The sequence below is a fragment of the Eriocheir sinensis genome, chromosome 31 (assembly GCF_024679095.1).
Source record: "Eriocheir sinensis breed Jianghai 21 chromosome 31, ASM2467909v1, whole genome shotgun sequence".
NCBI lineage: Eukaryota > Metazoa > Arthropoda > Malacostraca > Decapoda > Varunidae > Eriocheir > Eriocheir sinensis.
Genome location: NC_066539.1, coordinates 3,175,573 through 3,188,018, shown reverse-complemented (window position 1 = coordinate 3,188,018; position 12,446 = coordinate 3,175,573). Strand labels below are relative to the sequence as shown.

The window sequence follows — 12,446 nt, the reverse complement described above, 5'->3', positions numbered from 1 at the left end:
CACACACACACACACACACACACACACACACACACACACACACACACACACACACACACACACTTTTTCATCGCCTCGACACTCATGTACACGCTACAAATTAAGTACAAAGTCACATCCCCATCCCCACCCCCCCTCACCACACCCATGAACCCAGCATCCCCCAGCACCCAGACAAGACCAACACCCTTCAGTCACCCCCCAGCAAACTATAATTCCCCCTCCCTCTGTCCCCCTTCCTTCCTTATTTCACCAACACCTCTCACACCCCAGCCTGCCACCACCCTCCTCCCTCCTTCCCTCCCTCCCTCCGCCTACCATCCTTCCTTCCTTCCTCCCCCCTCTGCGTGCCTCCCCGGGTTGTTATCGCATTAATATTCTGCGAGGCTCTCAAAGTTTCGAGGCTATAAAATTCTACTACTGCCGGACGTGAAACTGGAAAAAATATGACCACGGTTTCAGCAGCACGAGTGTCCCCGTACAGTAATACCTTCCGGGTGACAGCCGTGCACGGGCCGGCGCTGCGTGGATGATGCACGGCGTGAGGCAGACAGCGACACACGTGCTACCGGGGATGGCTCCTTACAGCACCCTGACGAGTGCCTAACAACCTTAAACGGCTAAGATTTTCCCTTCACAATCCAGACCTTCACCCTCTACCGTCATTCCTAATTCATAAGAGCAATGCTACGTACACTTTCTCTTTCTGCAAGATATTCGATATGGTCGCCAGGAAATTATATGTGATTGTGATGTTCGAAAAACTACAATAAAACGTAGGTGTACAACATAAGAACAAAGGGGCAAGGACAAGAACAATAGTGCCACACCCGTCCGTAACTGGCTGACAGACAACTGCGGCGGTGTGCTGAGGCAGCGGGGACGGTTTTGTTTTGTTAAGCCCAAAGTCACGTCCCGTACTTTCAAGTCCCAGTGACGCTTGTTACCAAAGGGGAAACACAAGGTATACTTACAGTTGGAGGCTGCCCGGAATACAGATTTGTAGGCACGCGTAACAAGTGCACCGAGGCCGCACGGCTGGCACGCACAGGAGTCCGTATCGGGGGGCGGCCATCCCCGCGGCCCCAGCGGCGGGGACAAGATGCGCGGTGGCAGGGGTGGCGGCGTCGGTGGGCGCGGCAAGGTACTCTTATCACTGTCCGGTGTTTCATTTCCTTCCATGAGGGTGAAGGGCTTGTGCAGCGTCGCGGGATGATGTGACACAAGATTCTGGTGGTAGTGACGCTGCTCCGGAACCACGGGGAAAAATGGCTGCCTCAGCGTCCGACGCCCTGCCACGCGAGGCCCAGCCAGCCCGGGGCACGGCCCGTCGGCAGGGGCAGCGCTGAAACTTCGTCCCAGGCGCCGCCCGGGCTGAACCTTGCTGGTGCGCCTGGCCAGGGAGTGCGTGCCGGGCAGCACGGGCGGGACGTGAGGGCTGAGGCCGTGCAGGTTGTAGGAGCCGCGGCTGAGGGCCGACACGCACGAGGAGGAGCGGGATATGGCGGTGCCCCGACGGCCGCCGTGTTGCAGCAGGTTGAAGAACGCTTCAGAACCCGAGGCAGCACAGCTCTGGTTGTTGACGTGCAACGTGACGAGGGGCGGCTCTTGCCCCAGCTCGGCGCCCTTCACTGGCCCGATGGGGAGCATAGGGTCTACCGTGCCCCACGCCGCAGCCACGCCGGGCCGGCGGCGGCGCGGCACACCCGTGACGGTGCGGCACGCCAGGGTGGCGCTGTGCATGTTCCTGAATGAGGGTCGTGGCACCACGCGCGCGCCCCGAGGCAGGCGCCAAGACGCAGTGGAAGACTCTTGAACGGGTACGAGAGCCACGGGAGGGGGAAGGGGGTGCCCCCCGCCCCATGGCAGGCCCTCGATGATGTAGTCCGACATTGCAAGGAAGAATTAGGCAATCAGCGGTGGTCCTCAGTGGGCTGTAGCACTCTCGCCACGACTGGCAGCCAGTCCAGGCCACGGAGCCTGCGGGACCATTATTGCTTGGTCTAGCCACACACCACTCAACAACAACGTATACTGTTCAAAAGTTTTCACCAATAAAGTATATTTATCTAACACTGAAATTAATAGGACATGAAAAAAATGCAAATGAAAAACTCCTTAGTGAATACTGTGCAAAGACCACCGTCCCTCCACCTGCCGCCGAGCCACTACTCCACGCTACTCCACGCCCAGACAACACACCGGCGGAGAAACCTCCAGATTGCACACTGACGCATGCAAACCTTTTCACAGTGCTCTCCTTTTATCAGAAAACATACTATTTACTCTGGCGTAAGCTCTTCCCTACCTCAATTTGCCCCGCCCTTCTAGGGGTCAGACTAATTTCGATCAGAAACAAACAGCAAATGACACGCGCAACCCAACGCACCGAAACGAACACACACACACACACACACACACACACACACACACACACACACACACACACACACACACACACACACATACACACACACACACATACACACACACACACTTCTACACTAACCACCACACATCAAAACACTTCACAAAAATCAACAACTCTCCCAGGAAGTTTCTACATAATACAGACACATCCCGTCACCACACACCACCACACATACCCTGCACACACAACACAACCCGTCACCACACATACACAACACATCCCGTCACCACACACCACCACACATGCCCTGCACACACAACACAACCCGTCACCACACACCACAATACATACCCTTCACACACAAAACACAAATCACCACACACCACCAAACACAAACACAGTGCACAAAACAGGTCATCATAACACACCACAACACACCACAATACACACCCTGTAAATAAAACAACCCATCACCACTCAAAGCCACACATACCCAGCACATACAATATACTCATCACCACACACCACCACACATACCCTGTACACACCACATAAAACCACCGCACATCATCACACATACCCTGAACACACAACACATCACACATACCCTGTACACACGACACAAAACCACCACACACCACCACACATACCCTGTACACACAACACAAAACCACCACACACCACCACACATACCCTGTACACACGACACAAAACCACCACACACCACCACACATACCCTGTACACACAACACAAAACCACCACACACCACCACACATACCCTGTACACACCACACAAAACCACCACACACCACCACACATACCCTGTACACACCACACAAAACCACCACACACCACCACACATACCCTGTACACACCACACAAAACCACCACACCACCACACATACCCTGTACACACGACACAAAACCACCGCACATCATCACACATACCCTGTACACACGACACAAAACCACCACACACCACCACACATACCCTGTACACACCACACAAAACCACCACACCACCACACATACCTTGTACACACCACACAAAACCACCACACACCACCACACATACCCTGTACACGACACAAAACCACACACCACCACACATACCCTGTACACACCACAAAACCACCACACACCACACATACCCTGTAGAAACAACACAAAACCACCACACACCACCACACATACCCTGTACACACAACACAAAACCACCACACACCACCACACATACCCTGTACACACAACACAAAACCACCACACACCACCACACATACCCTGTACACACCACACAAAACCACAATACATCACACATACCCTGTACACACCACACAAAACCACCACACACCACCACACATACCCTGTACACACCACACAAAACCACAGCACATCATCACACATACCCTGTACACACCACACAAAACCACAGCACATCATCACACATACCCTGTACACACACAAAACCACACACCACCACATACCCTGTACACACAAAACCACCACACCACCACACATACCCTGAACACACACACAAAACCACCACACCACCACACATACCCTGTACACACACAAAACCACCACACACCACACATACCCTGTACACACGACACAAAACCACCACACACCACACATACCCTGAACACCACACAAACCACCACACACCACCACACATACCCTGTACACACACACACACAAAACAACCACAAAACACCACACATACCCTGTACACACCACACAAAACCACAGCACATCATCACACATACCCTGTACACACAACACAAAACCACAATACATCACACATACCCTGTACACACCACACAAAACCACAATACATCACACATACCCTGTACACACAACACAAAACCACAATACATCACACATACCCTGTACACACCACACAAAACCACAATACATCACACATACCCTGTACACACGACACAAAACCACCACACACCACCACACATACCCTGAACACACCACACAAAACCACCACACACCACCACACATACCCTGTACACACAACACAAAACCAGCACACACCACCACACATACCCTGTACACACGACACAAAACCACCACACACCACCACACATACCCTGTACACACCACACAAAACCACCACACACCACCACACATACCCTGTACACACGACACAAAACCACCACACACCACCACACATACCCTGTACACACGACACAAAACCACCACACACCACCACACATACCCTGAACACACAACACAAAACCACCACACACCACCACACATACCCTGTACACACAACACAAAACCACCACACACCACCACACATACCCTGTACACACCACACAAAACCACAATACATCACACATACCCTGTACACACCACACAAAACCACCACACACCACCACACATACCCTGTACACACCACACAAAACCACCACACACCACCACACATACCCTGTACACACGACACAAAACCACCACACACCACCACACATACCCTGTACACACAACACAAAACCACCGCACATCATCACACATACCCTGTACACACAACACAAAACCACCACACACCACCACACATACCCTGTACACACAACACAAAACCACCACACACCACCACACATACCCTGTACACACCACACAAAACCACCACACACCACCACACATACCCTGTACACACAACACAAAACCACCACACACCACCACACATACCCTGTACACACCACACAAAACCACCACACACCACCACACATACCCTGTACACACAACACAAAACCACCACACACCACCACACATACCCTGTACACACCACACAAAACCACCACACACCACACAAAACCACCACACACCACCACACATACCCTGTACACACGACACAAAACCACCGCACATCATCACACATACCCTGAACACACAACACAAAACCACCACACACCACCACACATACCCTGTACACACAACACAAAACCACAACACATCACACATACCCTGTACACACAACACAAAACCACAACATACCATCACGCATACCTTGTACGCACGACACACATCACCACACACCTTCTACCTCATCCCCTGTACACACACAATCCAATCACACTCACACACACAAAAATTACCCAACATAAACCACCAGCCTCACTCACCACTATACACAATCTCTCACATCTCCCCCAAATGCACACACAATCAGCACCGTCAAGCACAACAGCCCATCACTCCTCACAAACACACCACACGCAGAGCTACCCCAACCCACGCACGGCACCACCATTATGTATCATAAGCCTGGCAGGGACTTCCACAATAGAGAGGTTAGTCAGCCCAGCGTGGGGCTCGAACCCACGACACTGAGATGCTGGGTCTCATGCTCTACCCTCTGAGCTAGCCGGGCTTGAGTGGGAAGGAGAGGCAGGGTGCGAAGAGGGTGCTGACATACCACACAGGAGCACACGAGGACAGTTAGGCTACAGGCACCTCCCACAACACTCCCATCTACAAACATACTGCGGTCTCCAAGCAGTAGTATACAGACGACATACTGCAGTACCCAAGCAGTATTATAAAAACAACATACGCTACTGCAGTCTCCAAGCAGTTTTATAGACAACATACTCCACGGTCCATCAGGGTACTGGTCCAAACATTCACTCAAGCCATGGACACATATACACGAACACAAAACAGTATGTATTCCCAAAAGTTCCCAGTAAGCTGTGTCTACACGAGCCATCAGCGACACAGCTGAGGATGCCCGCGTGGCGTCCCGCAAGGCTCACACAGGGGTTCACGACTGTTTCCCTGGCGGCACACGATTGGCACTGTAGTAATAGGGTATGTTCGTACTGCTGTCACAATCATCAGCATGACAACCGCCTCAGGGATGCCTGTCACTATCACATCACTGTCAACGATCACTCACGGGGTGAAGATAATTAATCATCGTCACCCTAACTTCACAATCACCACCAGCAGCTTGACACGTCATTAATCCTGAAGGCACCTCGATCATGTCACGTCTAAGAGACACACTGACAAACACTAATCAGGTTTCTGTCATGACACTCCCAACAGGGCCGAGCTGTCACGTCACCACTAAGTGCTCGTGCAAGGCAGCTCAAACTCTAAAGCCCCGTATCGCAGGGGAGCAAGAGAGCAGCCACACATCCACACAGCCACACACCTCGCGGACGGCACAGACAGACGACTCCCGATGTCAACTCCACCACCTTCTGTCCACCACTGACTCCGGAGACAGGTACACGCGGAGGCTCCCGCACGCTGAGGCCAACTCTCGCCGATACTTTACGTAATGTTTCGCTCACATGTGGCGCCCCTCTCCGCTGCTGCTACTCCTGCGTCACCCATTGTCACCAAACCCTCCATGGCGCCAGAGACACACGGACACGCCCTTCCGTTTACCTGGTACACACGGCCAAGGAGAAGGTTTGGACAGTGTTATATTCGGGATTGAGCGCCAGTTCTGAGCCAAGACCAGACCAGAGGCAACCCACCTCGTGAGCAGCGGGGAAAGGGTTGCCGCGTGGGCTGATCACAACACACAGGAGCCACCCATCACGCGCCCCGCCCCCTCACCACCCTCACCAGCCCCACACCACCCACGCACCGCCCTCTCACCATCACACACCGCCACACTCCTGCCTCCCCGCTCATGCCTTTTGTCTTTGCATACTCCAGAAATACACACATGGCAAAGACTTATGACAGGTAGGGTAGCTATATACCAAAACATCTTTAAGTTTACGGTAAGAGGACATAGACAAGACATAAATAAAACACCTTCAACATGCCAATATCGTAATGGTGACAGAAGAATACGCCAAAGGGTTGTTAAAGTCAGTACTAGAGGAGGCTCGATATGTTCCCACTCTCCTTTCTTTCCTCAAGCTGCGCTCTCTAATCAGTGACCCTAAAACAGCTCTAATGAACGTAACTCGATGGTCTTTCATTCTCTGTTTCGTTTATATCCATGACTCAGCGACGCATTTATCACCTAGTAAACTATTCATATAAGATAACAGTACATACCGCTTACTCCACATCCCCATCCCAACCAAAGCCTCGTTAAAAGTCTAAGGGGGTAACACATCCCTTATCCCCTCCACCTCCCCTTCTTATCCTTCCATCTTTGCCTTCCCCTCCCACCCTTCTCCATCCCTAAACCTCAAACACACCCAACCTTCCAGCTAAACAAAACGATAAACGGTATACGATTTACTCCCCAACCCTCCGTGAAAAGTCTACGGGAAAAACTCACCCCTTCTCACCAATCCGTCCCCTCCCCCCGGTCCCTCAACTCTCCTCCACCCGCTCCTCCCCCTACACCAACGCAGCTACTTCCTCCCCTGTGAACACTCTCCCTCTCAGCCTTCATGCGTCAGCCCCTAGACAGCTGATGCTCGTTACTCCACTCAGGCAGCGATGGGAAGGCCCGGATGGCTGAGGGAAGCGTATGCATTGTAGTCTCGCGTGGTACTCTCAGTATTCAAGAGGCCCGCGGAACAATGCGTAGTTTGAGGTTATGAAAGGTGCGCATTACAGCACTGACGCCGCTGTTCCTCGTTCGCATCTCCCTCACTGCTCATTAAATTCGGATATGATGGACATTGGCGACGAGTTAAAATAATGCCCAAAAATAGGAGTCGTACAGATAACTTAACATTCGAGGAACAATGAGCAGTTTGAGGTCATGAAGGGTCTCATTACAACACTGAAGCCGCTGTTACTTGTTCGCATCTCCCTCGCTGCTTATTAGATTCGGATATGATGGACATTGGCGACAAGGATTTAAAATAATGCCAAAAATAGGAGTCATAGATAACTTAACATTCGAGGAACAATGAGTAGTTTGAGGTATTGAAAGGTTCTCATTACAACATTGACGCCGCTGTTACTTCTTTTTTTTACAACAAAGGAGGCAGCTCAAGGGCACAACAAAAGGAAACAATAATAAAAAAAAAGCCCGCTACTCGCTGCTCCTAAAAAAGAATCAAAAGAGGTGGCCGAAAGAGAGGTCTTGTTCGCATCTCCCTCGCTGCTTAAAAATTCGGATATAATAAAGACACCGGGGACAACGAGAGGAGCATCAAAACACTTCTCCATCCGAAATCGACCTCTCCTTTGGCCACTCTTCTCTACACTCTTTTATAGGAGCAGTGCTGGCGAGCTTTTTATGTTCTTTACTTTTTTTGTGTTTTTTCCTTGAGCTGCTTCCTTTACTGTACAAAAAATGGCTAACAAATACAGTGATGGACAAGATGGAGCTTTTTATGTTCTTTACTTTTTTTGTTTTTGTTTTTCCTTGAACTGCTTCCTTTACTGTACAAAAAATGGTTAACAAATACAGTGATGGACAAGATGGAGCTTTTTATGTTCTTTACTTTTTTTGTTTTGTTTTTCCTTGAGCTGCTTCCTTTACTGTACAAAAAATGGTTAACAAATACAGTGATGGACAAGATGGAGCTTTTTATGTTCTTTACTTTTTTTGTTTTTTTTTCCTTGAGCTGCTTCCTTTACTGTACAAAAAATGGTTAACAAATACAGTGATGGACAATGACACAAACAACACAGACGATTAATGCAAGTATGACAGACACCTTCAAGAAATGGTTTGTTATAATCATGGATAGAATGGACAGACGGTGATAGGTTTACATGACCAGCTGCTCTGTGTAGGTCGACGGGCCTCTTGCAGACTATATCTTATTAGGCTGTTTATCTCTTCTTTATCTAACCCTGACATCATCTTACACCACAGACACCACCACCAATGATACCTCCTCACGCCCCCACCACTAGCCCGCTCACTGTTACCTCGTTTCGTCACCCTCACTAACACAAGCACCTTTACTTTCTCACGCCTCGACACTACTCACCACGTAAAGCCGTAAACCTCAACAATCATGATCCTGTCCACTGAAGGCTTGGAAACTCTTTATAGCCTACATGTGGGATTACTGCAACGACGTAATGCTTCATGTGTAAATAAAGTTACGTTCATTAAGGAAGAATGTCATCTTTTCATAAACGTTTGTTCATGATCATTAATTTATTTCGATTTTATTTTATTTCGTTTGATAGTAAATGAAGAATATGACATCTCTTTATAAGCGTTTCTTCACAGCCAATGATATGAAAACAAAATCAACTTCATGTATTTCCCATGAGCAATACACTATTTTGATTTATGTGATTTTCTTTGAACTTCCCTTTTGTACCATCATAACCTTCTCTAAGATTACATAACCAAATATTCGGAGTTCATATCTTTCGGAGCTCGTCATGCTTTTTTGTGAGCGCGTTTCTGTTTTCCCAATGAGTTACCTGCCTCCCTTGTTATATATGAAGAAGAAAACCAATTAACACTTCTCTTATCCTCTCTGCTCTCAACACTACCACGTCACCTATAAACACTACCCAAAATATTAACTCCCTTTCCAACACCACCTCCATCCCCACCACCACCAACCCCACAACACCCCTACCAGTACCACCACTACCACCACCATCTATACCCACCCCTCCCCCCACCCCGCCAACACCTGCTCCAGCCTCTTAACAACTTCCAGCACTCAACACAAACATTCGCCTTGCACTCCGCCTTTCTTCGCCGTGAGTTGTGCCGCCGAGCCCCGCGTAAGCCTCACTTAGCACACAATAACAGCGCGGCCAAAGAAAGTGGGAAGGTGGGGACAAGGGACACGGAGGGAAAAAGGGAAGGTGAGAAGAAACATTTAGGAGGAAAATAAAGAGGAAGGAGTAAGAGGGAAATGAGGAAAAGGGAGAACAGCAATGGGAGGAGGGAAAGAGGAGGAACACGGAGGGAAAAAGGGAAGGTGAGAAGAAACATTTAGGAGGAAAATAAAGAGGAAGGAGTAAAAGGGAAATGAGGAAAAGGGAGAACAGCTATGGGAGGAGGGAAAGAGGAGGAACACGGAGGGAAAAAGGGAAGGTGAGAAGAAACATTTAGGAGGAAAATAAAGAGGAAGGAGTAAGAGGGAAATGAGGAAAAGGGAGAACAGCAATGGGAGGGAAAGAGGAGGAACACGGAGGGAAAACAAGAGACAAGGAAATGTTAAAAAGAAAATAATACCATATCCTTCACCTGCATAATTATATACCTCAATTAAACTTATATTATCTCCACTGTACATAAGCCTCCACCTCCATTACGGCCACCTTCACCTCCTCTATCACCCCCCCCCCCACACACACACGCACGAAGCTCAGTAGTGCCGTGGTTAGCGTGCTCTCCTTAAAACCGAGAGATTCCGGGTTCGCTTACCGGGCGGAGAGGAAACTGATGGGCACTCTCCTTTAATCCGTGCCCCTTCTCCAAACAGCAGTGAATTAGCACCGGGTGTCTGTCAAAAGTTGTGTAGGTGTGAGGTTTCCGCCGTACCCACAGATTCGTCACTTGTGAGCTCCGAGAAAATTCGCGACGGAAGCTGTCTGAGGATCGCGAGTGTAGAGCGTGGTCAGACCGTGGTGAATTACATACACGCACAGGTAACACACTTTCCACCTTTCATCTTGCATCAAAGACCAGCTTCTTACGACCCTTTTGCCTGGCCCCTGACTTACATATACATACAAACACCCTTATAAAAAAAGCATACACAGTCATTCAAAATCATATACATGTACACCGTGATAGGTTTTGTTATAATTAGTGTTATCATTACCACTATTGCCATTAGAAGTACTGTAGTAGTAGTAGTAGTAGTAGTAGTAGTAAAAGCAGAAATAGTAGTAGTAACACTATTATTGTCAGTCGCGGTATACATACAAAATTAAAAGAAAGAGAGGATATTGGAATTACTGTAACGACTTTGTAATGAGAATATGGATGGAAATGTTTGCAGAGGAGGAGGAGGAGGAGGAGGAGGAGGAGGAGGGGGAGGAGTGAAAGTATGGAGGGTTTCAGATGCCTGTCGTGAGTATGTAAGGAGAATAAAGGCAGAAGAAGAAGAGGAAGCAAGGAGGAGAGAACATAAAGAGGAGAACAGAGTAGGAGAGAAACGGAGGGAGGAAGGAGAAGGAAGAGGAGGAGGAGGAGAGAGGAGTAAAGAGAGACGGCGGGAATAGGGTAAGGAAGCAAGAGAGGGAGGGAGGGAGGAGGAAGAGGAGGAAACATGGAAACATGGAAATGCAGGCAACAGAAAGCCTATTGGCTCATTACGAGGTCGCCCGCTTGGGTGATTTAATCTGCTCGACCGCCACTTAGGGCTTGGTGAGCAGATGAAAGCACCTCGATATTGAGGAGCAGATGGAAGCCCCTCGTTATTCAGTTTACTCCTGACGCAGCGAAATGACGGTCGATTCTATATTTGAAGGAGTTGATGGTATTCGCATTTACTACTTCTGAGGGAAGATTGTTCCAGTGGCGGATGACTCGGTTTGAAAAGAAACTCCTTCCAATGTCTGTGTTACATCGACTCGACTGAATGGGTAAACCGTTATTTCTAGTTCTTGAGTTGGTTTGCAGTTCAAAGAATTTGGAGTAATCGACGTTATTGAACTTTTTTAGATACTTGAAGACTTGAATCATATCCCCTCGTAGGCGTCTTTTCTCCAATGTAAAGAGATTGAGTCGCTTGAGTCGTTCCTCGTACGGTTGAGCCCTTAAGGTTGGAATCATCTTTGTGGCGCGTCGTTGAATCCTTTCCAGTAAAGCACTGTCCTTTCTGTAATTGGGAGACCAGAACTGCACTGCATACTCGAGGTGCGGTCTTACCATGGAATTATACAAGGATAGCATCACGTCTGGTGTTTTACACTCGAAGTTCCTCGCTATGAACCCGAGCATAATGTTGGCCTTGTTGTATGCTTTTTTTACAGTGATTCGCGTGTTTCAGGTCACTGCTGATAGTGACTCCAAGATCCTTTTCCTCCTGCATCGCTTGCAGAGGTCTCCCATTCATGATGTATGTGTGGTTACTATTTTGGGACCCAATGTGCATGACTTTGCATTTGTCAACATTAAAGACATTTGCCATTTTTCCGACCATTCGATAATGTGATTGAGGTCTTTCTGAATGATTTCGCAGTCGGTCTTTGTGAGGGCAT

General features: G+C 48.9%; 1 protein-coding gene and 1 non-coding gene across 2 annotated transcripts; both read right to left on the bottom strand.

Moving 5' to 3' along the window:
- Positions 1-335: 335 nt before the first annotated feature.
- LOC127005803 (uncharacterized) lies at positions 336-6,952 on the bottom strand. The gene is made up of 2 exons (XM_050874924.1): positions 6,541-6,952; positions 336-2,075 (listed from the first exon to the last, which is right to left on the bottom strand). The coding sequence occupies exon 2, from the start codon at positions 1,891-1,893 to the stop codon at positions 688-690; it is 1,206 nt and encodes a 401-aa protein (XP_050730881.1). The 5' UTR covers positions 1,894-2,075; positions 6,541-6,952; the 3' UTR covers positions 336-687.
- Positions 5,679-5,751, bottom strand: Trnal-cag (transfer RNA leucine (anticodon CAG)). Its single transcript has one exon. It is a non-coding gene; the product is annotated as a tRNA-Leu (tRNA).
- Positions 6,953-12,446: the final 5,494 nt, after the last annotated feature.

Excerpts from the sequence above, each read along its gene's own strand:
- LOC127005803 (XM_050874924.1), bottom strand. The coding sequence starts at position 1,893 with ATGTCGGACTACATCATCGAGGGCCTGCCATGGGGCGGGGGGCACCCC.